Source organism: Daldinia caldariorum (assembly GCF_022478825.1).
Source record: "Daldinia caldariorum strain CBS 122874 unplaced genomic scaffold F4812scaffold_2, whole genome shotgun sequence".
Taxonomy (NCBI): Eukaryota; Fungi; Ascomycota; class Sordariomycetes; order Xylariales; family Hypoxylaceae; genus Daldinia; species Daldinia caldariorum.
The window spans coordinates 1,198,425-1,225,619 of NW_025953038.1; the positions used below are offsets into that span (position 1 = coordinate 1,198,425).

Sequence of the window (27,195 nt, forward strand, 5' to 3'; positions counted from 1 at the left end):
CTCCTACCCCCCGCCCCCGCCCCCCCCCCCCCCCCCCCCCCCCCCCCCCCCCGGCGCGCCCCCCCCCCCCCCCCCCCTACAGGGATTCGGATATATTGCGCATCGAGAAGGATACCGTTGGTGTGGTGTTCGACTCGAACAAAGCAACTATATCATATCTATAATAACGAGTATATCACCGGTGAAGGGAATAATAGACAATAACATCCCAAAGCCATTGGGCAGCAACATAAGAATCTTAGCGCAGACGCACGGGCAGAGAACGGGCCATCTGTGATGCTTTTACCGGTGCTGTTACCAAGTGCGGGCAGATCCTCGAGTATCCCTTGGAGAAAAGCAAGACTGCCGCTCACTAATATTAAGTCCAATCAACTATTTCAGAATCTGCTTCCACGAAAACGAGACAGTAGAGCTTTATTAAAAGGGGATATAGATATAAGGTAGATATATAGATATACAGACACGAAGAACAAGACAAAAAGCCGACCTAGTAGCTTATAATAGTTATATTTATTTGTTGTTCCTGGTCATAAGCGTTCGTCAGCTAGGGTAGTCGGTATTATCCGAACCACACCCTAATTCCTCCTCTGTTTCTCCTCCTTCTCAAGGGGCCAAAATACGGCCTTGTTTGCCCGACAGATAGATAATTCCCAGTCCCACCAAAGCCGACTGGGCAAAATAAAAACCATAGACCCTATGTCTATACCTATACACATATATACCCAAGATAGTGTGTTCCGATGGTATCCAAACACCTGAAAATAATAATCAGTCCCAGAATACCGTAGTCACGGGTACCCAACAAAATGCATGCATGCTTGGCCTAGAACGCCTGAAACGCCGCGATATGTATGACCATCACCTTTGTGACCTTTGTGGGAATACCCTCTATGATGCCCTTACAACATCTTAGATTCCCCAGTTGCCAGCCTAGGTCCTCCCGCCCCAAATGACTAGGCGTACCGCGTCGTAGGTACTCTAGGCACCGCCCACTGATCCTGACCTTGCCAGGACTGTTGTTGCGGCGGACCACGGTTTCTTCCTGGGGCTGCTGGGGGCGGTCGCGAGACTGCCCCGGCACCACCAACCCAACTGCTGTTCGGCTGTGTTATCTTAGCTATCTTTCTTCTCCGCGCCCGGCGCCGACAGGACGAGATTATACAGCATAGCAAGCCGAGGACGATGACGCCACCGACAGCCGCTACTACGGGAACGATGATGTTCTTATTGTCGTTGAAGAAGGTTCCCACCTGGTCTGTGAAACTGGACCCTTTGCATTGTCCGTTGTCGCATTTCCCTCCACCTTGGCAAGGAGTGCCGTCCAAGAAGTGTTGCTGCATATCATAGCAGGCATTCGGTCCGAGTTGAGACGAAGCGCATCGTAGTTGACAAGTTTGCGAGTCACAAGCCGAGGTGTCGTTATTATTAGTCAACGAACCTACTAAAGTCCGGCATTGCAGATCTCTAGAAGTGCATTGTCCAGAAGCACAGGTTAAGCCTCCACCACTAGCACCACAGGCTTGACCATCGGCTGCCTTGACATCGGCAGGGCATGTTCCGGAATTTCCACTGCACGTCTCCTGAGGGTCGCATGAGCCAGTGCTTTCCCTGCAAACTGACCCCGACGACTTGAACTGGCATTGGCCCGTACAGCAGTCTTCGTTAGTCGGATCGCACACGGCATTCGTCTTGAATTTACAGGTTCCAGGGTCGCAGCAGTTGTTATTGACGCATCCCTCTTCACCTCCACAATCGCAGTCCTCTCCCGCCTCCACGATACCATTGCCACACTGACTTGGTGAGATAGTGACAACGTTTTTATTGTTCGTCAAACAGCTTGATCTTACACTGTTCCGACCCAGAGCTGAGCAAATGTTGCCAATGGTGCAAGGAGAGAACTGCGTAGCGCTGTCAGAGGTCGAAGGGTTCATAATGAAGCCGCCGTTAGCATTGCACGTAGATGTGCTAAGTGGGCAACACTTCTGCATCGAAACGGTGCCGTCTGAGCATGTATCGGGTGTGCAGTCATGGAAAGCACCAAAAGTATGGCCTGATTCGTGCGCAAACACTTGCCATTCGGTCGAGGTTCGGACAACGACGTTAGCTCCCGCAATCGTTTCATTCCCTCCGCTTGAAGCAGCTTGAGTCCCCGACCCTTGGGAACAGAGCTGTCCTAACCATGCCAGGCCCACGGCCGCATCAGTATTGCACGTACTCAACAGCGTCCAATACGCATTGGTGTCGTTGAACCGACCTCTCCACTCGGAAAACAAGTTAAGTCGGTCCGTAATAGTAACACTATCGCTACAGGCGACATTCCATCTAGCACTCTCCGGGGGGGTTCCCGGGCATGTCGCATCGCTGATGGTCAGATTCTGGATACCTAGCGAGATATTGAACGAACTCTCGAATAATGCCGAGGCTGAGCTGACCTGTTGAACGATGTGGGAACGCACGTCGCTCTTATTAGCAAAAAGTGCCGTGTAAGTGCAGTCTGCAGCTATCCCAACGAGAGCAATCTTGCGAGTAGTAGGACAACCCTGAGTAGACCCGATACTCTGAGCAAGGTTAACGCCAGCACCATTCCCGGTGGTAGTTCCGTCGATCTCGTCGCGGCCGAAAAGACTCTTTGCGTCTACCGCCGACATGTCGCGGAGATCCAAGCCCCGATGTACGGGGTGGTCGTCCTCGTTATTGAAGTTAAGCATATCGGACGAGCACGAGTTCTCGTCGAGTCCACGCTTTAACTCTGAAACATCGTAATTCGACTTTATATCCGAGTCCCTCCAAACAACCATGTACTCGTCATCGGAAAATTCTACAGTGGGATCATCCTCGTGCTGCGTTTGTCTGTAGTTAGAACTCGTCTGAATGTGGTGGTGGTTCCCGTTGACTCGGAATGTGCCCTCAAACAAGGGCCTTGGTCCATCTCGAAATACCGTTATCCTCGCCCAACCGGAATTGATCCATTCTGAATGATGCGGGTGTTGTACGAAGGCGTGGCCCTTGAACACCTTGTGGTCATTCCTTTCTATTTTCTCCTCTGTCACGGACCCGTCGGGGCCAAGATAGCGTACCACGGCCGTATCTGAAAGGACATCGAGGTTAGGTTCTAATACAATCCGGATCTTGTCCTTCTGGTCGTGCAGTAGGAATGTGAGGTCGAACTCGGAATAGGCGTGTACTCGATTAGAGGCGGTATGAATTACGGGATTATCGAGGCGGCTAATATAATTCAAGGCATTTCGCTTAACAGAATGCGCAAGTGAGGAATGGGATAGTGCTGATAGAATGACGGCCGCAGCCTTGAGAATACCGCGCATGATGCAACGGGTGAAGGTGAAGCCCTGCTTCGAGGACAATTAATTGTTCTCAAGACTCCATGCGCCGGCGCAATAACCCAAGATGATGTTGCCGCAGACGTCTCAAATTGAAATATTAAAAGGAACTAGGAAATTGTCGTCGTGGTTTAGTAAAATCGACGGAAAGAAACAACGACAATTAACAACAATTAGGGTGCTTCAAAATGAACTTTCGAATGACTTTCAAAGGACTTCAAACTTGAAATATTAAGATTTTCAAGGAGAAAGCGGAACCGCCAGAGTGAAACAAGCAACAGATGCCGTAGATGCCGATGCCAAGTGAAATTACACGCAATAAGGACAACCTAGACAGGCTCGGCAACGTGCTGAGGGAGGCTTGGTCTTGGGGTCTTGGGTTTGGGTTCAAAGGGGGGCTGAGATCATCGTCGAAGCTGGACTTGGTTTTTCTTGTTATTTTCTTATTATTTCCTTCGGTACTTTTACCACTTAATTCCTCGTATATAATTAATTTCTTAATAAACCAGAACAAACAGTGACTGTTTCTCCAGAAGAGAGGGAAAGTAAAAAGACAACTTCTCAAAATGTTTCAATTGAGAGAGGAAAAAAAAAAAGACGAAACCAAAAAGAGAAAGGGGTGTGAATATGAAAATTGTGGCTGCGCAAAGATCCCCAAAGTCCTACAGAATACCTTAACTTAACATGTAGGTAGCCTTTTGGGAATAGTTACATAAGCCAACTTTAGAGCCAATAACAGCCTTGTATTTATTATTTTTGGATGGCAAAAAGCAGGTGTCATGAGTCACGACTCGCCAGTCCCTGAAGCGGGGCAACTGCACTCCAACTTCGTAACATATTAATGTACTTACTATATGTACCTATAATGTATGTAAGCCTGCATATCATACCTAGTAGGTATGGACGTTGGTAGCATGGAAATTGTATTATTAGATAAGATTTATAGGGTCCTCTTCACGACCTGGCTTCGGCAACCATTGGCCGATTCGATGATAGGTATCAAGGGACCTTTTTAAGCCGTCTTGGCGGTCAGCACGTTTTACCTACATTATCTAATAAGCGCAGAAAAAGAAGACAGACATACATACCTGTAATAGAAAACATACCTGTCAAAACTTATCTCGACGAGGTGAACCAACCCCGGTTCATACATACCCTATTTATACTTCCCCCCTTTCCCCGGGGAATCCTATGAGGTAGAGATGTTTCAGGGACGCTCGTGAATGAAAATAATAATAATAAATACGCCCAATTTCCTGTCGTGTCCGATGTGCTCACTATTGGAAATTGCTGTTTTACTATTACCTACCTGTATTCAATACCTGTTTTATATCGAGGACGAGGTCGCATCGCTTAAGACATACATACCTGTAGGTACTGTATGTTAGGAAGTACGCATATGTACCTCCTACCTTAGTAGTTTCCAACACTCGTCTGTTCAACTACCTCAGGCACCTAACCTGTCTAGACCCCTTTATCGGACCGAGCCGTTGTAGCCGGCCGTGGGCCGCATGTCTGTATGTTATCTCCGTGACATATTCGCGGTAGCTACCTAACTTATCTATCGGGTCCTTCGCTACGAAATAGCTTCCGCCCGAGACCATAAATCCGTACGCACCTAATGTATATCTTCTTTGACAGTTAGTTCTCGGCGCTGACGCCAGTCCTCCCGAGTTACCCAGTTGGCATCTCTTGGCGGGAAGCCTGCTCGCCAATAGCTCGCTTCGAACAGCAACTTGTGTTACGCGTCTCTTCAGATATACAATCATTCATAGGTACATAACATACATACACACATGCTCTTTCTGAGGTCTCGTCGTTTCTTGATTGTAACGTACTTCTGCTAGCCGTGAGGGGGCTTCGCGACGTGTTCAAGACTAGTCTCGAGCTGCGCCCCCCTTCCTACGGGATGGGATTGTCTACGGACGTAACCGAAGAGGATTTGTGCAAATACGGTATATCTTGGTATTATGATGTAGTTGCGTACCACGGATAAGTCGGTTAACGTCTCTATCACGCACTGCTCATTAGCTGGGCGAACCAACTGCATGATACACACTTCTGCAAAGATGCAATTAGCTAGTATCAACCCATTTCGTGTTGTCGATACACTGTCTATATACAGAGCTATTTTCTAGCTACCTGTCGACGGAGTTATCTAACTGCAAGGCCCCAAAAATAGGCAATATTCGTGAAAACCGGGAGTATTCATTCATCCTTCCAACTCATATAGTCATCTCGAAACCATTAACACCTGAAGGATGAACCCAACCGCTAAAACATCGGTGTCACTAGTTGAATCTTATACGTTCCAAACCTCTCGCATTATCTAAGACAGAATGGTATCAGAATTTAGAAAAGAAGAAGCACATGTCCTTATATGCATCACTTTCTCTTAGCTTCGTGTACGACGTTGATGATCTTTTCGACTATCGAGGGGTCGGATAGCTATCACATGATCAGCACGAAGTCCAAAAGGGAGGGGGAAGGGGGGGATTACAAAGTAACTCACCGTGGTTACATCACCAAGCTGGTCTTCCTCACCAGCTAGAATCTTTCTTAGGATACGACGCATGATCTTGCCACTTCGGGTCTTGGGCAAATCGGGCACGATGAATACCGCTTTGGGTGCGGCAAACGGGCCGATGCTCTTTCGGACTTGGAGGATGAATTCCTTCCTCAGCGCATCCGAGGCCTCGCCACCGTTCTTGATGGCGACAAACGCGTTGACCGCTTGTCCAGTGAGTTCGTCAGCAACACCAACGACTGCAGCTTCTGCTACTGAATGGTGTTCGATCAGGGCAGCTTCAATTTCCGCGGTCGATAGACGGTGCCCACTAACATTGACCACATCATCGACTCGTCCTCTAATCCAGTAGAAACCTTCGTGGTCACGACCAGCTCCGTCACCAGTGAACTTGAATTGGTTAGTAACCTGGAAAATGTAGCTAAACGCCGTATACTTACATAGTAGCCCTTGTAGACATTTAGATACGTGTCCATATATCTCCTGTGCGCACCCCAGACGGTGCGAGCCATGCTGGGCCAAGGCTGCTTGAAAGCTAGCACGCCTTCGACGTCGTTTCCGTGTATCTCCTCGCCGGAGATCGGGTCGATAATAGCAGGTTCTATGCCGAAGAAAGGCAAAGAAGCACTGCCCGGCTTTGTTGGTGTTACTCCTGCCAGAGGAGTTATCACGTTCGAGCCGGTCTCAGTTTGCCAGTAGGTCTGTCCCGTTAGAACTCATCCCATCGAAAATAAAAGTCGCCTAAACTTACATCGACAATTTGCGCCTCCTCTTTGCCTACAACTTCGAAGTACCACTTCCAAACTTCAGCCGCGATAGGCTCACCCACAGACCCCAACACTCTTAACTTCGGCATATGAGCCTTAACGTAATCATCACCAGCACGTTTTAGCAGTCTCAACGCAGTCGGCGCTACATAAAATTGGGTGACTTCGTGCTTCTCGATAATATCCCAGTATCTCGAAAAGTTCGGGTAGGCCGGAGTGCCCTCGAAAACGACGGTGGAGACACCGAGAAGAAGAGGCGCGTATACGACGTATGTGTGGCCGGTAATCCAGCCGACATCTCCACCGCAGAAGTACCGGTCTCCGTCGTGGATGTCGAACACATACTTGCCAGTTAGCGCAGCACCGAGAAGATACCCAGCAGTTGTGTGCATGACACCCTTCGGCTTGCCGGTCGAACCTGACGTGTATAGTAAGAAAAGGGGGTCCTCGGAGTTCACGATTTCAGGCGCAATGTACGACGGCCACTTCTCGACCTCCTCGTGCCACCACAAGTCGCGACCTGGAGTCCAGGGAATATCTGCTCCAGTGCGCTTGTAGACCAGTACCCCAGTGACGTCGGGGCATTGTTTCAGCGCATCATCAACGATCTTCTTGGTACCGATCAACTTGCCACCTCGTTTTCCTTCGTCTGTAGTTATGACTACTTTGGATTGGGCGTCAAGGACACGGTCACGTAGGGAGTCAGCCGAGAAACCAGCAAACACGACGGAGTGAATAGCTCCAATACGTGTAACTGCAAGAAAGGCAATAACAGCTTCCGGGATCATTGGTAGGTAGATAGCCACTGTGTCGCCCTTTCTGACACCCATCTTCTTGAGGACGTGTGCGACTCTGCTGACCTCACGGAGAAGCTCCCCATACGTCACATTGCGACCCTCGTTGGGTTCGTCTGCTTCGTAGATGAGCGCGACTCTGTTCGGGTCCTTGAATGCATGTCGGTCGACGAGGTTATAAGAAGCGTTTAGTTGACCTTCGACGAACCAGGCAACATCTCCGTTGACGAGGGATCCGGTACGGACAGTCTGGAAATCTCGCTGCCATGTCAACAACTCTCTGGCTTTTGTGCCGAAGAACTTCTCGGGTTCGGTAATAGATTCTTTGTATAGCTGTTGGTAATGCTCGATACCTATGTGTGTGTATTGTTAGAAAGGAGGTCTATTTATATGTCTTACGTGGGTTATAGTTTTTAGCCTTACTATCGAGATGAGGTTTACTGGGATGCTCTATTGTCCAAGTTAGCTTCAATTGTATTTGGCGCATTAGAGATAATCCGATGAATAAGGTTTATCTCACTTTCAAGCATCTTCGCCGGGGGGTCTGTTCAGTTTCAAGTCAGCATTAGAGCCCCAAGTTCGCAGAAGCACTACTAGGAAAAGGCTTACGATAGGTGTCAACCAGATGGGCCTCGGCCACCACCGGTGACTTAGACTGTTCGCCCATGATTACGGCGGGGGTGACGATAAGGTGCAAATGGTTGACGGGTGGTGATTTAGTGGTTTGGTGGTTTGGTTGAACGTATGTATGTAATATGTTTGGTTGTAAGCACTGCGGGGTACAAATTCACCAAGGAAAAAAAAAAAAAGAACTGTTATTTGCGCGCAATAAGAATTAATGCCTAGAAACCTGGCATGAGATATTGTATGAAGGTTGAAGGTTATATAGAAACGAGTTGGACCCCTACAGCTTCGTGCAAGGTTAAGAGAGCGAGGAAGAAAAGGGGCAAGAGGGCAATCACGAACGGGCAGACCTTTGAAGATCGGTGACGAGGACGAGGACGAGGCACTTTTTGTATTAATACGGCGAAATTATTAGGAGAAGATGGAAATGAGCAAGGCGCGGGACGTACAGAACGCAGCAAGCAATACACAGGTATAGGAGCACCCACATATGCAGTTCCAGGTACAGCAGGTAACACAAGAAGTACAAGAAGTACAACTAGGTACCTACATACCTTAGATAGGTATTGTATGTCATATGGTCTGATCAGCTAAGCTACTATGGGCTGTACTATGGTACAATGCACTAAGTAGCAGTGCTAAGCATCGTTCAGGGTAGCTACGAGCTGCTAAATATCTGCTAATTATATGGAAGGTAAGCGCAGGCAACGGTTCGTTAGTGTTTAGCCTCTAAAACGTGACTTACCTATCCGATCATCAGCTAACATCCGACTGGACTTCGTTGGGGATTCGCCAACCCGGACCGGGTTCTGCTCAAGCTGCTCAGGTCATGTGGGTCTATAATGTTCTTCCGCTCGACCGTTCGACCTCGCAGTGCGCCTACCTAATGTACCTAAATACATAGTAGGTTAGTACTATGTATCTATTCAATCCCCCGTTCCTCTCTCCATCTCTCCATCTTTCCAATTCTAGCCTTAGGTACATTCTAATGGAACCTTCCTACGCCAACAACATTGAACTACTTTTACTAGTTTGCTACTCTAATTAACTGTTATGTATTACGAATTGCGATGCTCAGAACCGCCAAAGCGCCATCGCGCCGCTATCATCGTCACTTTTCCTGTTAACGGATGGAGGACAATAAAAAATGCGCATTTCACCTGACTCTTGACGCACGCAGGCTGGTTATTGACCTCACACCCTCCTTATTGACACATGTCCAAGTTACCCTTACTACTACCGGTACGTAGCAATATGTAGAATGGGTAGGATGAAATGAAACTAGCCGCCGTTCCCTTTAGACCGGGAATTTTGTTGTTGAATACTATGTACGTTGGGGGGATTTGTTAGACTATACATTGTACTTACCTTAGGTAGACTTCCCGAGCTAAAGAGTACATTAGGTACGAACATGAGAAAAAAAAAACGCTATCACCAGCGAAGTCGGATGGATGTGTAAAACCTATCGCACCTAACCCATTTTCTTCGTAGCAAAATTGCGCCGTGGGGTTTTTGGGATTTTTATGGACCTACACCGGAACTATGGGGTAACTTTTTAAGGTGAAGGGGCTAATAGCTTCGCAACTTGTCTTCCGGACGATACCTTGATCTTGATCAGTGCAGTGTGGCTGGCAGGGCTGATCCCTCTTATAAGCAAGTTTGGCCGGATCTGGACGGAAAGTCCTGCAAGTGAGCAGCTCCATGTCTTTGCCCGGTCCAACGGGTGTAGCTGTTGTATTTCATTGGCACCCAGACGGAGGATTCATACCTATCTTTTCTTCTTCTGCTTCTTTTGCTTTTTAGGGGGCGTATGGTGGTTATTGCTAGCGCATAGATCATTGAGATAGCCTGCTGCTTGCTGCATGGATGTTAGATGTATATATCCTGTAGTATATCATGTAGGTATGTATCTACCTACTATGTACCCAACATAGGTAGGGAACGGACATGTCACTCCATGTAACCAAGGGTTGTAGAGAGGTACAGGTCACATCCGACAGGGACAAGATATACAAACCTCCAACGTCTTCGGTGTCGTGATATCGCTTCTAGTATAATAGCTTTCTTGTAATCCTATTAGTCAAGACCTTTGCCCACCCTGCATACTGCAACACCAAATCCCAATAACGGGGACCGATTGAACTCCAAGACAGCCTTCGTTCTTCCTTCGTCCCCTCACCCCCTCCCCCTTGTCCTTCAAGTTCAACCCCGCGTTCACCTTTCCGACTTAGACCAAAGCCCTTGCAGCCAAGTGTGCGCTAAGCTTCATCTTCAGAATTACCTCCGCAGCTCCGTTACCCTCGTGCCCATCCAGAAGGATTCGATTTTCCGCTGCTTACATAGGTATATATCCATCCTTCGATCAGATGTGGCGATAATTCTCTAACTAGGTAACTACCTAGGTATGTATTTGTCTTAAAATGTACGATATCCTTTCACTTCTCGATTCGGGGCTTAGCAATACGAATAGCCACCTAGAGACCCTTGAATCCTTATTCCGCATAGGGGTCATTTGGATACATCGCAATGGCGTCACTTTTTCGCCAAGCTTTCCCCTCTGCCCTTGTCTAGAGCTCGATGTTTTTGTTGGTGAGAGTGTGGGGAAAGCCAGCTAGTACTCTTTCTTCCCCGGGCTGGCCGGGCTAGCCATGTGAGATATCGGCTTGGCGCCATAGCTATTATCGTGGGAGACCAGTAGAATTACTAAGTCCTAGTCACTATCCATAGCCGATATAAACTCTCACCTACATCATGACCGTGGGGAAAACTTCCCTAAAGAACTCCATATCATGCCATTGATTGTTCCTCCGACAGAGGTGTGGCTGCGATAAAGATCTACTGACTTGGCAGTAACCGAGGTAGAGAGCTATGCAACTTGTATGGCCTACGGTTGTATTTATGCGACCTCAGAGCCTCACGTCCGACGGCCGTTCCGTCCGCTTGGTATTTAAAGAGCCTCTGCATTCGGCTCTTCAAAACGTGATCATTGATCATTGCCGCAACTTACCATCGGGGCGATGACGTCTCATGCGGGCTGGAACGTACTCGGCTTTTCGGAAAACCAATAATCAACGACGTTTTCCGAACTACCGGTTAACACGATGGATGTTGAATCGGCTTGATATTCTTCCAACCGCGGTCTTCGGGCGTCTAATCCGGTAGGCCTATCAGATTTCAGCTTAAGCCGAAGTCTCTCATTATCGAGAAATATACTACAATGATTAATTCTTTTTCTTTTTTCTTTTTTAAGAGTAGCTCTGCCGCACCATAGTTATAAAACCATCCGTTACTCCATAAGCTCCGAGCAGATCAAACATGCATACTACCTACCGGTATCTTCCCACGAAGCAGTGTAGGGTCTCTTCACATATCCATGCTCATTAAATACATCTCAATTATCCGCATGAATTTAGCAACGAATGCCTCCAGGTGAAAGATCACCTTGCTTCCTGTCCTTATCCTATGTTCGTAAAAGGCGGACCACTTAATGACCTCGTACTTTAAGTCATCGTCGATCATGGGGATGAGCTTGAACGTCAGGGTCTTCAATATCGTCGTAGGTGGTATGCAATGTGTAAGCAGATCGTATAACTTCGACCGGACTTGCAATATACGGGTTGGTGAGTGCTCCTCCATTATCTCTTTTGCGATTTGTGCTATTAGTGCTTCCCAGTCCGGCGGTGGAATGGGCGTGTCATCGGTAACTTTTTCACTGCGATAGGTTAGCTGAGCCGTGACATGAATAGGATAAGGAACCTACTTTTGAGCGTGTACAGCTTCGTACATTAGCAATGCTCTTCTCAGATTTCGTCCACTCTCCTCGGCAATTCTTTTATGTAATCCCGTCACAACAGGCCAACCCTCTTTCTTAGCCGAATCCGCCAGAACATTTGCAATCTCGTCGACGGTTGGGGCCGCGACTCGCACGAGGAGCGTTCGACTCCTAATGGGAGCGATGATGTTGGCTGTGCTGTTGGCAAGCAGAATCAGCCGTAAATTTGGGCTGTATTTCTCCATCGTCCTTCTCAGAGCCGCCTGAGCATCTCGAGTCAAGTGATCGGCCTCGTTTATCACAACCACCTTAAACTTCTGCTTAGCCGACTGGTCGACTTGTTGGGTTTGGGCAACCTCTTTCAGCAAGTCTTGGACGACGAATCGGTCATAGTTTCCGACATCGGACGGGGTGATCTCGAGGTGATAAACGGAGGCTACGATGTTGAATTCTAGTTTACGGTTGCTGGTAGTCTGGAAAACACGGGCATCGATCTTGATCTTCTCGACGCCAGGACCATAAAGCTCCTTCAAGGTCGCGACGATGCGGGTTTTCTTGCCTGCGCCGGAGGGTCCATATACAAGAAGGTGAGGGAAGTCGCCGCTTTGGGCCTGCAAGAAGCATTACCAGGTTAGCCATGGGATAGAAAGCAGGCAAGAATGAGGACTACGTACCAAGGAACGAAGCCTCTCCGATAACTCAGAATGATACGTTAAGGAATCAAGAGATCGAGGACGATGCTTATCGACTATGAGAGCCATATTCGCAATTATTTAATCCGTATGTATACTGGTGGAGTAAGGTAATAGTAAATTTTAAATTTGAAGGCTTGAAGGCTTGAAGCTATCAGAATGCGGATGGATAACGAAGTACATATGTTAGGTACGAAATATGCTGCCAAGAACTCGAGACGCGTTAATTGACTTTCTTCACGCGTTTGTCTTTTTTTTTGCCATTTACTAACGCCTGGCAATTTTGAGCAAAGTGGCACTGAGACATACGCACCTGTGCAGTTGTGGGCCTATGCGGGACCATACGGTACGTACCTAAAGCCCGGCATACAAAAACGGGATCCCCGACGAGGGGTTCTTTACCTAGTGCCCCTCACCCCTCACTGTTGGTTGCTGCGTTGAAGGGCCCCCCTTAAAAGTTGGAAAACCTCACGGCCTCAGTTGACCTCTACCTTAGGTACCTTAGGTAGTTTCCGTTACTATACGTTGCTACGACATTGTGTAAGCTTAAGCCCGGGAATTATTCGTCGGGTAATAAATAAGGTACACGGCTTCCATATGCACAAGCATTCCGGTAGGCTTAAGGATATGGTGTGTATGGTTGGTACTTGCTCTCTGTCCGAGACCTGATGCCAATGATCCTACTTTTTTTACTCAACCGCAAATAAACGAGACGAACAAGCGAGAAAGACAGACAGAACATTAGAGCGGAGCTTTTAAGACATGGCGGGTTGTACTAATAATACCAAGCTAGTAGGTAAGATAATATATAGGAGATAGGGTTGGGGGTTAGGGATGAATTGCCGTGCCCTTAATCTGAATTCCGGTTTCTCCCAGCGTGAAGTTTCAAATTGTACCTATTAACGCAAATGCTACACTGCATATCGTATACGCGATTGGAAAAGATTAGGAAACGAAGGGTAGTGTAACTGGAAATCCCACCCAAAGTTATTATGCATATCGTCGGGGAGCATGCATAGATCGATCAGCCATACCTATACTGCGACATCTGCGACAACTGCGACATCGATGGGATGCCTCCTTACGGGTCTTATTTTCGAATTGGAATCATAATTGGAATTGGAATTGACGAATAACTCTGTGGCGTCTGAGCCCGTTACATAACACCACCTTATCCCTATTGTTACATTTTTAGGAGGTAGTTAATAGGTAATATGTAGTAATGTTAGTAAGGTAGAAATACCTGGATGTGAATACCTAAGTACGTAACAGATAGTCAGAGATACGGGGCATTTGTAGACGCCATCACCACTTTCATCCACTTATTACATCTTATACATACTATGTCAGGTAAGTACCGTATCTGCTTTGGACTTACGAGGTACACCTTCCAAGTTCCACCTTTCCACCTTCCAGGATAAAAAAAATAACTACTGGGAGTCTGGGACACCTTCTTCTAACAACAATACCTACCTAACCTAACATATAGACCGTACAGTACCTACCTAATAAACATCATATCCTATCAGGAGTCAGGCTATCTAATGACTTGCCTGAACACCTTGTTTTTATCTTAATATTTTTTACACTTAGCAATATTAAATGTGAGTTCTCGCATTGGACAGATTTGATGTCAGACTGGATTGATCACCGGCCCACATCCCATGACTTACTTGCCTTCCCTATTTCTTCAAGTTGGCGCTTTCGATTTTGTTTATTTTTTTTACTGTACTTTTTTTTATTAAAAAAAAAAAATAAAAAGATCCACCCAACCTTGGAAAAAAAAACCCACTTGCACCCAAAAGCACCCAGAGCACGACGTTCCTCTCTTGTCGCACCCCACTTTCTCTTAACAACTCAAAGGGCACACCGACAACTATCACGATATCATTCTCATCCCTTTCCCAGTCTTTCTTAAATTGTGTCTATCTTACGGCCTTCTTCTAATAACTGACGTCCTTTTAAAAAGGAGCCCTGCCCCTCTTGGTTAAATTAGCATCACTCAGCCGAGTAAATTCTATCTTATACTCCAACTTGTGGCATCTTTTACGTTACTGATATTCGTCGTTAGGCTCACCAACCAGGTCGCAAACATGTCCTTCAACAATCGCAAGTTCTCTATGTAAGCTCATACTTTAATTTAACCCTTGGTAATCGAATCTTCTTCATGATACATCACATGCTCTATATACCCTATGATGATATACCAATATCCTCTCTTAGGCCTTCAATGTCGATGTTATAACTAGATAGGTATTTATAAATATAATACCATTACTAAACCACATCATAGGAATAGGAACACTGGTGTTCCTCGGCGAAGATTCAGCATCGGCGACCCAAGTGCCAATGGTATGATATTTAATTTCCTACATATTCTAAAATAGCCCCCCCGGGTATTTACATTCATGTTGTAAAACCGCCAAGAGCAGCACGTTTTCTGTTCTTATGTTAGGTCTTGATATAAACTTGTGGCGGTCTTGGCACTTGGCAAACGTGGCCTTCATGCTACACTTCATGCCATTGTCCCTGTATGTCTTATCACTAACGATCTTGTCTTGGCAGAAACGAGTTCCAAGATCCATCGCCAGTTCCGTGCTGCAAACCCGGGTCATCTTCCCCATGCGGGTTTAGACGCCTCACGTGCCTCCACAGGTGTCGTATGGTGTACCGAGCGCGCTGCTGAGTATGGCTTCCTTGACGAACCTGATAAGTGGGCCAACCTTGGTCAGGGCGCTCCCGAAGTTGAGGACGACATTGAGGGCTGCTTTGAGCGTCCTACTACCATTGACATCTCTGTTGCCCTCAGAGAGTATGGACCCACCGCTGGTATCAAGCCTCTACGTGCCGCCGTTGCCAGAATGTACAACGAGATGCATCGTCAAGGCAAGGAAAGCCAGTATTCCTGGGAAAATGTGGCCATTGTCCCCGGTGGAAGAGCTGGCCTGATCCGCATCGCCGCTGTGCTGAACAATGCCTACGTCGGCTTCTTCATTCCTGACTACACAGCCTACAACGAGATGCTGTCGCTCTTCAAGAACGTGAGTTGGCTGTTCTGGACAGCAATGTTCAATATCGTTAACGAAGTGTAGTTTGCTGCCATTCCCACACCTCTTTCTGAGGAGGATGGCTACCACATCCACCCTGATGTGATCGCGCGAGAGATTGCCCGAGGTACCTCGGTCATTATAACCTCAAACCCCCGAAATCCTACGGGCAGAGTGGTTGCCAATCCTGAGTTGGCTGAAATCCAGGACATTTGCCGTGGTCGCGCAACTCTTGTTAGCGACGAGTTCTACTCGGGATACAACTACACCAGCAACTGCGACGGCACTACAATTTCGGCCGCTGAGAACATCGAGGACGTAGATGAGGATGACGTTCTCATTATCGATGGGCTCACTAAGCGATTCCGTCTTCCTGGATGGCGTATCGCTTGGATTCTTGGACCCAAGGAGTTTATCAAGGCGTGAGTCTTAGAGAGTAAACCATACCTTAAAAAACTGCGCTAATTTTATGCCTCTAGCATCGGTTCGTGCGGTTCATACCTCGATGGTGGAGCCAATGCTCCTTTCCAAGAGGCCGCTATTCCTATGCTTGAGCCATCCCTTGTCCGCAGGGAGATGGCTGCTCTCCAGCACCATTTCAGAGTTCGTCATCCCTAGCATCCCTTGTATCCTCATATAAATCTGACACGGTTGTTTAGGAGAAGCGAGACTACGTGGTTAAGCGCCTACGAGATATGGGCTTCGTGATCAAGTATGTGCCGGACAGCACTTTCTACCTCTGGCTTAACCTCGAGGGTCTGCCGGGCCCTATCTCGGACGGCTTGAACTTCTTCCAGGCTTGCCTGGAGGAGAAGGTTATTGTTGTCCCGGGTATCTTCTTTGACTTGAACCCTTCTCGCCGTCGTGACTTGTTCGACAGTCCTTGCCACCACTGTAAGTCATAAACCCCTTCCATATGATGTATCTCTTCCCCCTAGGTATTACAGAAATGCTGACGTTATGTTGCAGTTGTCCGTTTCTCATACGGTCCGAGAATGGATGTTCTCAAGATGGGCTGTGATGGTATTGAGAGAGTTGTCAACAAGTAAGTTCACAAGACCATGGCAGTATGCAGGGTACAACTAACACCAATTTAGGTTCAAGAAGTATATTTAGACAGAACCCTTATTTTTATGAAGAAAAAAGGGTTGAGGAGGTTGGGCATGGTTTACTTGTGAAAGGTGATGATTTGCATCTTTACAGCTTTTTCTCTATAGAAAAAGAAAATATAAGGCCTTAGCCTAACACTGCCATAGAGGCTGATTCATGAAATAAACTTCTTTTTTTTTCTCTATTAAAATGATTGTCTCGTGTCATGCTTTGGTTTCAATACATAGGTATATCATGTTCCTCCTACCTACCTATAAGCCTTACTAAGAGACGACGTTGAATACGCCAAGCTCATGAAAGCTTGGACCATGGGGCCATGGAGCATGTGAGATCTTAGATCTAGCTTGGCTTTTTCCATTTCTTCTTAGAAGGATCCCAACTCTAAAGTAGACCTCGAAACAAGTCTAGGTACCTTAGGTAGTCAGCACAGAAAACAGTAACAATACTAAAAATGACACAACCGAAGTTCCAGACATTGTTTTTTATACTTGTAGTTACAATGGACTGGATTACATTCTTATCTGCTTTTATATTTTATGTGCGGAGCAAAGTAGATTTTTTCTCAAATCATAAACAATATTACCACCTATCCACTAAGATGAGAGAACCTGCTCGACTCCTTATCTTACACATTGCGAAGACGGCGAAACTCGGGAGTAGTATCGTGTAACCTCTTCTCGAATTACTACCTGAACCCTATTCATGCATTTTCTATCGGTGACTGAACCCACGCGGAACTCGTAAACGCAAGCCCATCCCTGCTACTACTGCTAAACGTCAAAACGAGAAAAAAAGAACTAAAAAAACTAAGGTCAAGTTAAGCTGCAGTACAAGTGACGGAAGGAGAGGAATGATGTAACGCGGCACCGTCCTAACTAAAAATCAATCTAGTTTTCAGCTGATTCGTTTACTATAAAACAGGTAAGTTAGTAGACAGATAAAAATATGATCGCGCGGTGCACCTACTAGAATCTCGTCCTCCATTGGGGCGTCGCCACCAGCGGCAGCAGGGGCAGCGTTATTGGCATTTTCATTCTGGTTTCCAGCTTCGAAATAGTCTGCCATTTCAGAGTCGAGCTCCTCAGCTGTCTTCTTAGCTGGGCGGCTGTTACGGGGTCCACGGCGCTTACGCCCACGGGCACCTGCACCAGCAGCTTTCGAGCCGGCTTCTTTCTTATCGCTTGCCGCTGACTTGGGTTGAGCCTTGGGCTGAGTGATACGCTCGGTCAAGGTCTTAGCGGGAGGCGCTATCTCCGCAGCCTTAGCAGCGCTGACCACAATCTCGATCTATATAATATAAGCATATGTTATTTAACGTTGCGGATGTCAAAATATACTGACCTTGATCGGTCGGTTATCAACGAGAAGACCGTTGAGAGCGTTGAAAGCTTTACTGGCACCATCAGCTTTGGCGAAGGTGACGGTAGCAATGCCACGGCTGACACTGTTAGGGCCGTAGGAGAGCTCCACACGCTTGATAGGCCCAACCGAGGTCGCGAAATACTCCTATGGAGGGCACGAAGGTTAGTCTCAAGAAACGCATTCGAGGTTTGCGCAAGGCGGTAAAGTCAATATCGATGGTCGTGAGATCCTAGCCGACAGAGAAAGTCCAGGTTAAGCATCCAAAGGTAAGTCAACGTCAACGAGCACGCAGTGAGCGTTAGTAGTCAGCATCCAACCCAACAAAGAGTAAAATAACTCTGGAAAATTAGCCACCCGCCACTGCTGCCCTCAGCTTTAGAAATTTGGTCCACTCCAAGAAAAAAAAAAATCCATCTCCCACTGAAACCAGAGTGCTTCTAAAAAGCTACCTTCATGTTCTATACGAATTTATCGCGTCCGAGAACAAGATCGAAAGTTCGGTCCCACGTAGCCCAACATAGGCTAAGAAGTAATGATACTTAAGCTGAAGTTGGCAGCAGATGCTTCCCCTATTGTTTGCTCTAACGCTGTTGCTCACTGCCATGCTCGTTGGGTTGTAATTGTCCTATAGAAAGGATGAAGTCCCGCCAGAATAACAATCTCGTATGTCGAGATAACCAGCGTGTCACGATATCCTATAGTCCATTTACGTCTGCGCATTGTTGCCTACATGGAGGGTTGCCAAGCCTACCAGAGGTTAAACAATATGGGTGCGCGACAAGGACAGCTCAACTCGTTGACATCATGGCAGCGTAAGCCGCATATGTAGTCGGCAGAGGAGACCAGGCATTCTGACAGCTTCGTGCTGGCTAGATTTAACCATCTCTGGGTAAGAGGATAATCATTTCGATCGATTCAAGACACGACAGTGCGTTTCAAGGAAGATGTCGACGAAATTCCACAGGCGAAAGCCCTAGGAAACATACCTTTATTTGGCTTTCGTTCACATCTTTGGGCTAAAATAAGGTTAGCAATAAGGTTAGCTAAATCCGACCTGAAGATCGGATTATGTGTAATAATAACTTACTAGGTTGCTGACAACCACCTTGCTCTCTCCGTTAGCAGTTGCCTTAGCAGGAATCTGCTTGGCCGCCGCAGTGCGAGGCTGCCTTGACGTCTTCTGAACGCCACCGACGGGAGCAGTTGTTGTTCGTCTGGTTGATCGGCGTGGGTTTTGACGACCTTTACCGCCGGCACGGCGCTGGGTTGAGACGATTTCGTCCAAAGACTGGTCGAGCTTTCCAGACATGTTGATTGTGATTGATTACGGCTGATTATGAGATGGTTATGTATGACCAGAAGAACGCGATGAATATGCGCGTCGAAGGGTTAGGCTGCAGGTAGGATTGGCCTAACGGATGATGTGGCGAGGATGCGAGCGCAACGGCTTACGAAACAAATGCCGTTTATCAACAGCGATGATGATAAATGTCTAATGGTTGGTGATGGCTGAGATGGAAAAACTAGCCGTTTGCGCGTTACGAACGGAAAGAGATGGCGAATAAGTTTCGCGGGTAGAACAGATGCTCGTAGAAAAAAAAAATTATCTCGCGAGCTGGCAGGCGGCAACAAGACGGGACGGCTTAAGAAGTTGTATGTAACCGAAAAAAAGAAAAGAAAAATAAAATCGAAGGCGAAGCAACTTTGTAATATCCTCTTCCTATCGAAATTTTGAAGAAGGGAAGATGGATTGTTAAATTGGCGTTGGTTGTTGATAGAGTAGGAGAAGGTAGAAGTTGCTTGGGAAGAGGCGCAGTTACGAGGAAAGCAGGGACAGGGAGGGAGCGCGACGCTGGCAATTTGGGTGGAAAACAATGAGTCGCACAATCAACAGTCTCCACCATACGTGGCGTTAATTCTACCAATTAGGAATTAGCGCATGATCTTGTACTTTAGCTTGATACCTCTGCCTTCCATTTACGTTGGCCTTTAGGTACTTACATTCTTATGCGCATTGCGTAAAATACCTAGTATACTGTGAATAGATCTAATCTTATACAGGGAATAGACAACACTTGCCGTTCATTGACATGGGAAAAAAGCCTGGGCAACTTGAAGGTTCTATTCTTGACGTTGGTCACAAAAAATAGCTTGTTAAACAACAAATTTAATGCAGATAATCCAAACACAACACTCAAAGAATAAATGACTTGCAGCCTAACCGCGGCCCAGTATTCATATGACTTTATTTAAAGCTTTCCCACGGGTACCTAAGTGAGTCGCTGGGAAAATAGAGGCTGTCCAGCTTATTCCGGAACTCATAAGACTACCCTCTTATGCAGTGTATATTGGCAGTCCAGTCCACCTACTTCATTCTTCTCTCTAGCAGGTATCCGGATCGAGATGGATCAAAGATTTTGACCAGGCCATGTTTCCTCAGCTTTTAGCTTGACCAGGTCCCCGAACGTCCAAATCATACAGATTAACAACCAATCGTTCTGAATAACGTCTCTTATCTTCCGTAACGCCGCGTATTATAAGTACAGAATCATCGTATCTTCTACTTTGTTCCACCCGGTTGCTTTCCTACTGCTGCAGGTTGTTGTGACGGTACAGCTTTCGCGGCTTTCTCGCTAAGAGCGCTATCCTGCGAATTGACCTCGAAGAAATGGTATAGTACGATAAGGATCATAGCCGCTGAGCCAAGAAATACGGCTAGGGAGTACAGATCGTCGTCGGAGATCATGTTGACTTCACTTGAGGTAGGTTGGATTGGTGGTTGTTAAGAGAAGCTAGACTATGATGTCAATAATGTGCCATTGTTAATTAATTTTAAGTTATAGGGAAAACTTACTACGTATGTACCTCTGAGGAATCTCTTTATTGTCCCTATAGCAAGTAATATAGGGGAAGGTGAATGAGTGTTGGGTTGTAGATGATTGTCTTTACATGTCCGCGTTAGATAAATTGAGGCCAGCTAGAGCTTCGACCAGCGTCGTAATGTTCAGGTACAATGCAGTGTACTTACTTCAGTCTTCCAGGGGTTGATTATAGGTGTACTCCAAGAGTCCAAGCATTGGGCAACACTGCGGTATGTGGGACAGTATGTACTACAGTACTGTGGCTTGATTATTCTCCTGATACATGCATAAACGCCAAGTTTGAACATTGGAGTCTTTGCGTCGAGTAATGCGCCAAGTGATCCGCCACATTCTGATTCACGTGATGCTATCCCGAAAACCACATACTATGTACGTACCTAGTGTAGTGTATGTAGGTAACCCCCCGCTAGTTTACAGCCCACCATCTTTCATTCTTTAGTGTTCGCGATCATTAATAAAGTAATTGCCCTTAGGTGCATAAAGATCTTTCACCGAAGCCCTACAATTCCTTCTACATTAGCGTCGCCGGTTTCAAGTATTGACTGCTACTTTTACTCCGACGGGTTAAATATTAGTTCCTCTCTTCAATAGGATCCTCAATTACTTTTCCTACGACTCTTTCCTCAAGATGCCTCCGAAGAAGAAGGACGACCCCAAGGGCAAAAAGCCTTCAGCGGCCAAGGTTGCCGAGGACAAGACCTTTGGTATGAAAAATAAGAAGGGTTCTGCAGCCCAAAGGCAGATCAAGCAGATTCAAGCGTCAGCCAAAGCCGGAGGCAGCGCAGAAGAGAAAAGGAAGCAGGCCGAAAAGGAGGCTCGAGCCCGTGAGAAGAAGGCCGCCGAAGATGCCAAACGAGAAGCAGATGCTTTACTCAACAAGCCAGCACAGATTCAGAAAGTTCCCTTCGGCGTCGATCCCAAGACCGTTGTCTGCATATTTTTCAAGAAAGGAAACTGTGAGAAGGGAAAGAAGTGCAAATTTGCACACGATCTCTCGGTTGAACGAAAGACGGAAAAGAAGAACCTATACACAGATGGCCGGGCAGAAGAAGAAGAGCAGAAGAAGCAGGAGACATCTGAAGACTGGGATGAGGAGAAGCTGCGAAAGGTAGTCCTTTCCAAGAAGGGCAACCAAGTCACTACCACCGATAAAGTCTGCAAATACTTCATCGAAGCAATTGAAGACGGAAAATACGGCTGGTTTTGGACATGTCCGAACGGAGGAGATAAGTGCAAGTATAGACACGCTCTTCCACCTGGGTAAGTTCCTCCCCTACGTTGAATTTATATGGGACATGTTATGTTCTAACACCATCCAATTTAGTTTCGTGCTTAAGACGAAAGAGCAACGAGCAGCTGAGAAGGCACTTATGGATAAGTCTCCTCTCAAGACTCTCACCCTCGAGGATTTCCTGGAGTCGGAGAGGCACAAGCTTACTGGAACGCTCACTCCTGTCACCCCGGAAACTTTTGCCAAGTGGAAGAAGGACCGCTTAGACAAGAAGGCAGCCGAAGAACAGGCTCGCCAAGCCAAGGAATCGACTGGTCGTGCCTTGTTCGAGAGTGGCAACTGGAGATTCACGGAAGATGATGAGTCCGAAGATGAAGACGAAGACGATAGTGCCTGGAACCTGGAGAAGTTAAGGCAAGAAACACAAGCGATCCGAGACAAGAAAGAAGCGGAACGGCTAGCAGCTGCAGCAGGATACTCAGCTGATTCTAGCCAACCCCCGGGTACCGGCGATGGTACACCTGTAGCCGCAGGCGCCTGATTCTTACCCCATTGTAAAGGGGTAACGGAGTAAAATCTTCCAAGTAAACGGGTGTCCTGTCCTGGAGGAGGGGCACTCAATACAAGCAGCTGGTCAAAACCAACGGCATGCCGATGGCTCATCAATACCTATCGCATTTTGGACTGCTAAAATCGAGCGTAGGTCGAGCTACTACTGGTCTTGAACAGTGCGGGACAGTGGGAAACCTATTATTAAATTGACGGGTTTATTCCTCTGACTTAGGTTTACGTAGACCATACCAATCAGATTGATTCAAATGGGAAACATCGAGCCATTCAATTATTTTTATCCAACGTCTCTCGAAGGCAAGGTGGTTAGTACGACGAGGTAATTCCCTTTACTCTACTACTGTATGAACGTCTTGAGCACTCGAGTTGACGGGGGAAGATGTATCACGCAATTTGTCTGTATTCATCGGGCTTGTTTCAACGACCATCACAAAAGTTATAATCTCAACAAAATCGAGTCATTTATATTCGCATGCTCATATCCCCACGTGTGTTTGGAAGTCCAATCGTTTCAAAGAAATAACTGCGGCTCTGACCTTTCAGTTCTGGTTGCGATTGGGAAGTGAAGCTTAGAACTTCTCCACATAGGGCCTTATGTCTATCTCTTGTGTAAATGCGGAACGGTGCTGAGTGTGTAAATTCCAGTAGCTCTCGGCGATCTGGTTGTCAGTTAGCTTTAGGAAAGGGGGGTAAATCGTTTGGGTTACTGACCGCGTCGGCCCTGATCTTGCCATCCTCGGCGCCATTATTCACGCTATAGTGACTTGTCCGAGGAATGTCGATAACTCCGTCAACGATAGCGTGCGCTACGTGTACTCCCTTGGGTCCGAACTCACGTGCTAGGGACTGGCCAAGGGCTCGTCGAGCAAACATGCTTGCGGCCATTGTCGAGAACAGATACGAACCCCTGATAGAGGCTGTAGCACCTGTAATGAGTAGGGAAGGCGGGTGCTCCGACTCGGGAACTGCCTCTAGAAGTAGCGGAAGAGTCTTCTGGGCAAAGTTGAAGAGACCGCGACTATTATCCGGTTTGTCAGTTTAAGACGAAGAAGCCTGAGGTATCGGCACTTATACCAATTGCTTTGCCGCCAGCGTTGTTAATCTCTGCTACAGTGTCCTTGTATGACTCGGCTGTACGGGTCAAAAGTACGACGGGATAGGCCTTCGAGAAACGGATAGCACAAGCTCGGCCTTGAGAACATTTAGTGAAATGGGAGGTTATCTTATTCCTATGAAGCGCTTACCTGTGCCTGGGCCAGCACCAGCAACAACTGCAAATAACTTGGAAGACAACTTGGAAGCCATTTTTGATAAGAGTTCGTATTGTATTGTAAAATAGAGGTATGTAACTATTCCTTGTAGAAAGGCGTAGGGTTTTCTACTACTAGAGTTGGATATGGCTTGGAATAGAAGAGATCTGACAGAAGAGATTTGATCTCGGCTGGATCTCGAAGTTCACTTATTATAATGGACGATCTGTCGCACCTTTGTCTACCTACTTAGCAAATAATCTAGAATAATATGTGCCGCAATAGCGATTATTAATTACGCTTCCTCATCAGAAATTTAGTGTATTGATGAAAAATTCCTCAAGATGTCGCAATAGCCCGGCGGTCGAATAGCAAAGTTCAATATCATATGCACCCCTTCGGTTCGATGTTGCTAAAGACGATGACGTGCAGCATCAGTAATTGAAGAGCGCGGAGAGAGTAGCAATGGGGGAAAGCCAACTCGGGGCAGTCGGGGTCAGTTCATGCCGGAAGCTATGGCCACTAAAGTCTCGTAACGGAAGTCAACCGTACAAAGGAAACTTTGAAGTTAGCATTGAGAAATCATTTATTAACCGTTTTGGATTAATTCCCGTGCAATTCAATCAACAACTCAATTAACAACGCGATTAAATGAAACGATTGTTACTTCAATGATAATTAATACCTAAAAAAGGCACATAAAATTATCCAAATTCAAAGACCAGGTACCTATTAAATTCCAGCTTTAACTATAATTGTCGCATTGCATTTTAAAGGCTTTAACTGACCGGAATAACAGTGAAACGTTTTATGGCACTGTGATCAAAGGAATTATGGCTGAGAACGGCGCTTTTAGGCGCTTTTACGCAATTACTCCTTTCGCTACTGGCCTCAATGATGAGCTTGGGGAAGATATCCCTATACCACCTGTCGTTTCGGATATACTACAACCAAGCCAGAATGCTGTCCCAACAGCACCATTACCACTTTACTCAAACCAGCGAAATTCAGTCGGAGAACAAAAGGTTCAGGGGCCTTCTGCAGCCACCTCAGCATCACTATCGCAACCCAGGTCACAACTCGCTGTCCACATTAGGTCGTCAGCACCACCTTCACCATCTCATATCAGGCAACGACAGTCTACAGGGATAAGCCAGGAACCCCAACTCAGAGGCAGTCCTACAGCAGCGAGGCAAAATATCTCCGTCATTTTACCTCCAGTTCCCTTACAACGTAGCGTAGAAGGGGCTAGTTTCCAACCGAGGAAAAGGGGCAGGCCAAAGGGCTCCTATTCAGTCAAGAGAGAAGGCAACACGGAGAATGCTAAGCCCAGCGCGCCCAAGAAAGAACCCTCTAAAGAACCGAAGCGGCGCGGGAGGCCACCACGTGACCATACGCCCTCGGTTAGAGAATACTACCTACGGTCTAAGGTCGAATACGCACCATTTCTGTGTGAATGGAAATGTTCCTCGGGCCGTTCTTGTCCAGCCGAATTGCAAAACATGAAGACGTTACGCAGACATGTCTTCCTCGTCCACGGGGACGAAGACCCATTAGTCTGCCAGTGGGGTAAGTGCGCGGCAAGGGATACCCCTATAAAGTTCGCATCGGAAACGGAATTCGAGGAGCACATGGAGAAAGCGCATTTTAGGTCGTTCGTGTGGCACATGGGAGACGGGTACCAGAACGAGGGCATATCGACGCTGAAGCGCGACGCCGACGAGCTTCCGGAGTACTTGTTCGACGAAGACGGGAACCAAGTCACCCCGTCGATTGCGGAACAGCGACTTGAGGATGACCAAGAATATAAAGAGAGGAAACGGAAACTGAGGCGCCTGCTTATTCAACAGGATGAGAATGCTCCCACCGAAGAGGAATGGATGAGGCAGACGCTAGGACTCGTCTGATATAAGACGTCTAGTAATGGTGGTAGCGTCGTCCGTTATTGAACCGTGCCTTGGGTAAAATGTAATTTGGTCCATCTGATATCTGGTCGTACAGATTAGGTCTTTAGACTCGACTCCAAAGGGATGACTCCAAAGGGATGGCGGACTCCATACCCATTACCTTACCTATTTCTATATTTGATTAACCCTATGTAGGATGCAGTGCAGACGTGTATGACTGAAGTATCAAAGTTGTAATACAATCATATAATTATTAACGAGCATCCCGTTGGCTTGACATGAATTCTATTTGCCGTTGCATTAAGTACCTAAGTATGTATGCTTGTGGGTGCTAGGTTTTCGAAGGGCCGTCTTAAATAGATACATGGTAAAACATCGAGCTTGAGCTGAAAAGCTTACCGCATTGATCTACTTGAGGTCCCGAATCCAGCACGACGATGCCTTAGGTACCTAACCCAGGTAGGTAGGCAGCCTTACCAAGGTTAAGTAACTAGCCTATTGTACAATACAATCCAACCTACATACAATAGGTATGACGTGTTATGGGGCTACTCCTGTGGTAAGTTCACGGTGTTAATAGCGTATCGTCGACAAGGTCTGACAATCCATAAAATCTGGGCCCTGGCACGGATGTCCCTGATGACGTAGCAAACAGGGACATCTCTGAAACTACTACACGATAGTATTTGATGGATCCACGCTGTGCATTTGGTCCATTTGTCAGAAAAGTTCGAAACAAATATACGTATACCATAGTAACGTACACTAGTGTATGTCCTCAAATACCAACTAGACACGGTGGAGTACGTAGCTTGTCAAGATCTGTTCAATCAAAACTCATTGAAGTCTAGATTAGGTACCATCTACATTAGGTAGGTACCTATGTAATAAAAGACATCAGCATCAGCATGGAATTATTGTTGCCATACAGTTTATTGCCATTATTATGTCTGATACTTTATGATTTTAGGGGTTATTGATAACCGAAGAAGAAAAAAAGGAAGAGAACAATACCTTGGCAGGTCAGGTGAAATTGTGCAAATTTAATACCTGATTACCTGATTGCCGAACATTCGATAAAATCCCCAACGGAAATAACGGTGGCGTCCAAGAACCTTAGCCTTAACAGAATAATGCATAGAGCCTGAGGTACGTATCCACGAGTACCTAGACCTAACTTCTTAAATTTGACTCAGGGCTACCTCCTAGGCCTAGGTACTCGACATGTAAGTGGGAAGTTAAGATGTAGGTATTGCTAAGCCTGTAAGCCCGAATTCACAAAGTCGTGCTTCTCTTCAGACCATCCAAAGGGAATTGTAGCG

The 27,195-nt window shown here is 46.7% G+C and overlaps 9 protein-coding genes across 9 annotated transcripts; 3 read left to right on the forward strand and 6 right to left on the reverse strand.

Moving 5' to 3' along the window:
• Window positions 1-336: 336 nt before the first annotated feature.
• F4812DRAFT_174966 (zinc metalloprotease mde10) lies at window positions 337-3,475 on the reverse strand. The gene has a single exon (XM_047929989.1). The coding sequence runs from the start codon at window positions 3,321-3,323 to the stop codon at window positions 954-956; it is 2,370 nt and encodes a 789-aa protein (XP_047793666.1). The 5' UTR covers window positions 3,324-3,475; the 3' UTR covers window positions 337-953.
• Window positions 3,476-5,306: 1,831 nt separating this feature from the next.
• Window positions 5,307-8,093, reverse strand: F4812DRAFT_467458 (uncharacterized protein; the record flags this gene model as incomplete). The annotated part of the gene is made up of 7 exons (XM_047938659.1): window positions 5,307-5,786; window positions 5,851-6,255; window positions 6,306-6,566; window positions 6,617-7,779; window positions 7,850-7,876; window positions 7,947-7,970; window positions 8,036-8,093. 7 exons carry the CDS (start codon window positions 8,091-8,093, stop codon window positions 5,724-5,726), a joined length of 2,001 nt encoding a protein of 666 aa, XP_047793667.1. The 3' UTR covers window positions 5,307-5,723.
• Window positions 8,094-11,413: 3,320 nt separating this feature from the next.
• On the reverse strand, window positions 11,414-12,583 carry F4812DRAFT_449462 (P-loop containing nucleoside triphosphate hydrolase protein; the record flags this gene model as incomplete). The annotated part of the gene is made up of 3 exons (XM_047935975.1): window positions 11,414-11,762; window positions 11,811-12,433; window positions 12,497-12,583. 3 exons carry the CDS (start codon window positions 12,581-12,583, stop codon window positions 11,414-11,416), a joined length of 1,059 nt encoding a protein of 352 aa, XP_047793668.1.
• Window positions 12,584-14,590: 2,007 nt separating this feature from the next.
• On the forward strand, window positions 14,591-16,900 carry F4812DRAFT_175167 (PLP-dependent transferase). Its single transcript, XM_047929990.1, has 8 exons — window positions 14,591-14,636; window positions 14,808-14,866; window positions 15,080-15,555; window positions 15,607-15,983; window positions 16,041-16,164; window positions 16,221-16,455; window positions 16,531-16,606; window positions 16,659-16,900. The coding sequence occupies exons 1-8, from the start codon at window positions 14,608-14,610 to the stop codon at window positions 16,675-16,677; spliced, it is 1,395 nt and encodes a 464-aa protein (XP_047793669.1). The 5' UTR covers window positions 14,591-14,607; the 3' UTR covers window positions 16,678-16,900.
• A 61-nt stretch (window positions 16,901-16,961) lies between these two features.
• On the reverse strand, window positions 16,962-19,342 carry F4812DRAFT_467460 (uncharacterized protein; the record flags this gene model as incomplete). The annotated part of the gene is made up of 5 exons (XM_047938660.1): window positions 16,962-17,581; window positions 17,634-17,958; window positions 18,013-18,177; window positions 19,020-19,049; window positions 19,121-19,342. The coding sequence occupies 5 exons, from the start codon at window positions 19,340-19,342 to the stop codon at window positions 17,559-17,561; spliced, it is 765 nt and encodes a 254-aa protein (XP_047793670.1). The 3' UTR covers window positions 16,962-17,558.
• A 512-nt stretch (window positions 19,343-19,854) lies between these two features.
• F4812DRAFT_413701 (Oligosaccaryltransferase-domain-containing protein) lies at window positions 19,855-21,181 on the reverse strand. The gene is made up of 3 exons (XM_047932816.1): window positions 20,888-21,181; window positions 20,035-20,825; window positions 19,855-19,951 (listed from the first exon to the last, which is right to left on the reverse strand). Exon 2 carries the CDS (start codon window positions 20,777-20,779, stop codon window positions 20,594-20,596), a length of 186 nt encoding a protein of 61 aa, XP_047793671.1. The 5' UTR covers window positions 20,780-20,825; window positions 20,888-21,181; the 3' UTR covers window positions 19,855-19,951; window positions 20,035-20,593.
• A 362-nt stretch (window positions 21,182-21,543) lies between these two features.
• On the forward strand, window positions 21,544-22,687 carry F4812DRAFT_455467 (uncharacterized protein; the record flags this gene model as incomplete). Its single annotated transcript, XM_047936825.1, has 2 exons — window positions 21,544-22,175; window positions 22,240-22,687. The coding sequence occupies 2 exons, from the start codon at window positions 21,544-21,546 to the stop codon at window positions 22,685-22,687; spliced, it is 1,080 nt and encodes a 359-aa protein (XP_047793672.1).
• Window positions 22,688-23,285: 598 nt separating this feature from the next.
• On the reverse strand, window positions 23,286-24,021 carry F4812DRAFT_455468 (uncharacterized protein; the record flags this gene model as incomplete). The annotated part of the gene is made up of 4 exons (XM_047936826.1): window positions 23,286-23,375; window positions 23,428-23,687; window positions 23,791-23,907; window positions 23,961-24,021. 4 exons carry the CDS (start codon window positions 24,019-24,021, stop codon window positions 23,286-23,288), a joined length of 528 nt encoding a protein of 175 aa, XP_047793673.1.
• A 529-nt stretch (window positions 24,022-24,550) lies between these two features.
• Window positions 24,551-26,156, forward strand: F4812DRAFT_176216 (uncharacterized protein). The gene is made up of 2 exons (XM_047929991.1): window positions 24,551-24,691; window positions 24,766-26,156. The coding sequence occupies exon 2, from the start codon at window positions 24,800-24,802 to the stop codon at window positions 25,871-25,873; it is 1,074 nt and encodes a 357-aa protein (XP_047793674.1). The 5' UTR covers window positions 24,551-24,691; window positions 24,766-24,799; the 3' UTR covers window positions 25,874-26,156.
• Window positions 26,157-27,195: the final 1,039 nt, after the last annotated feature.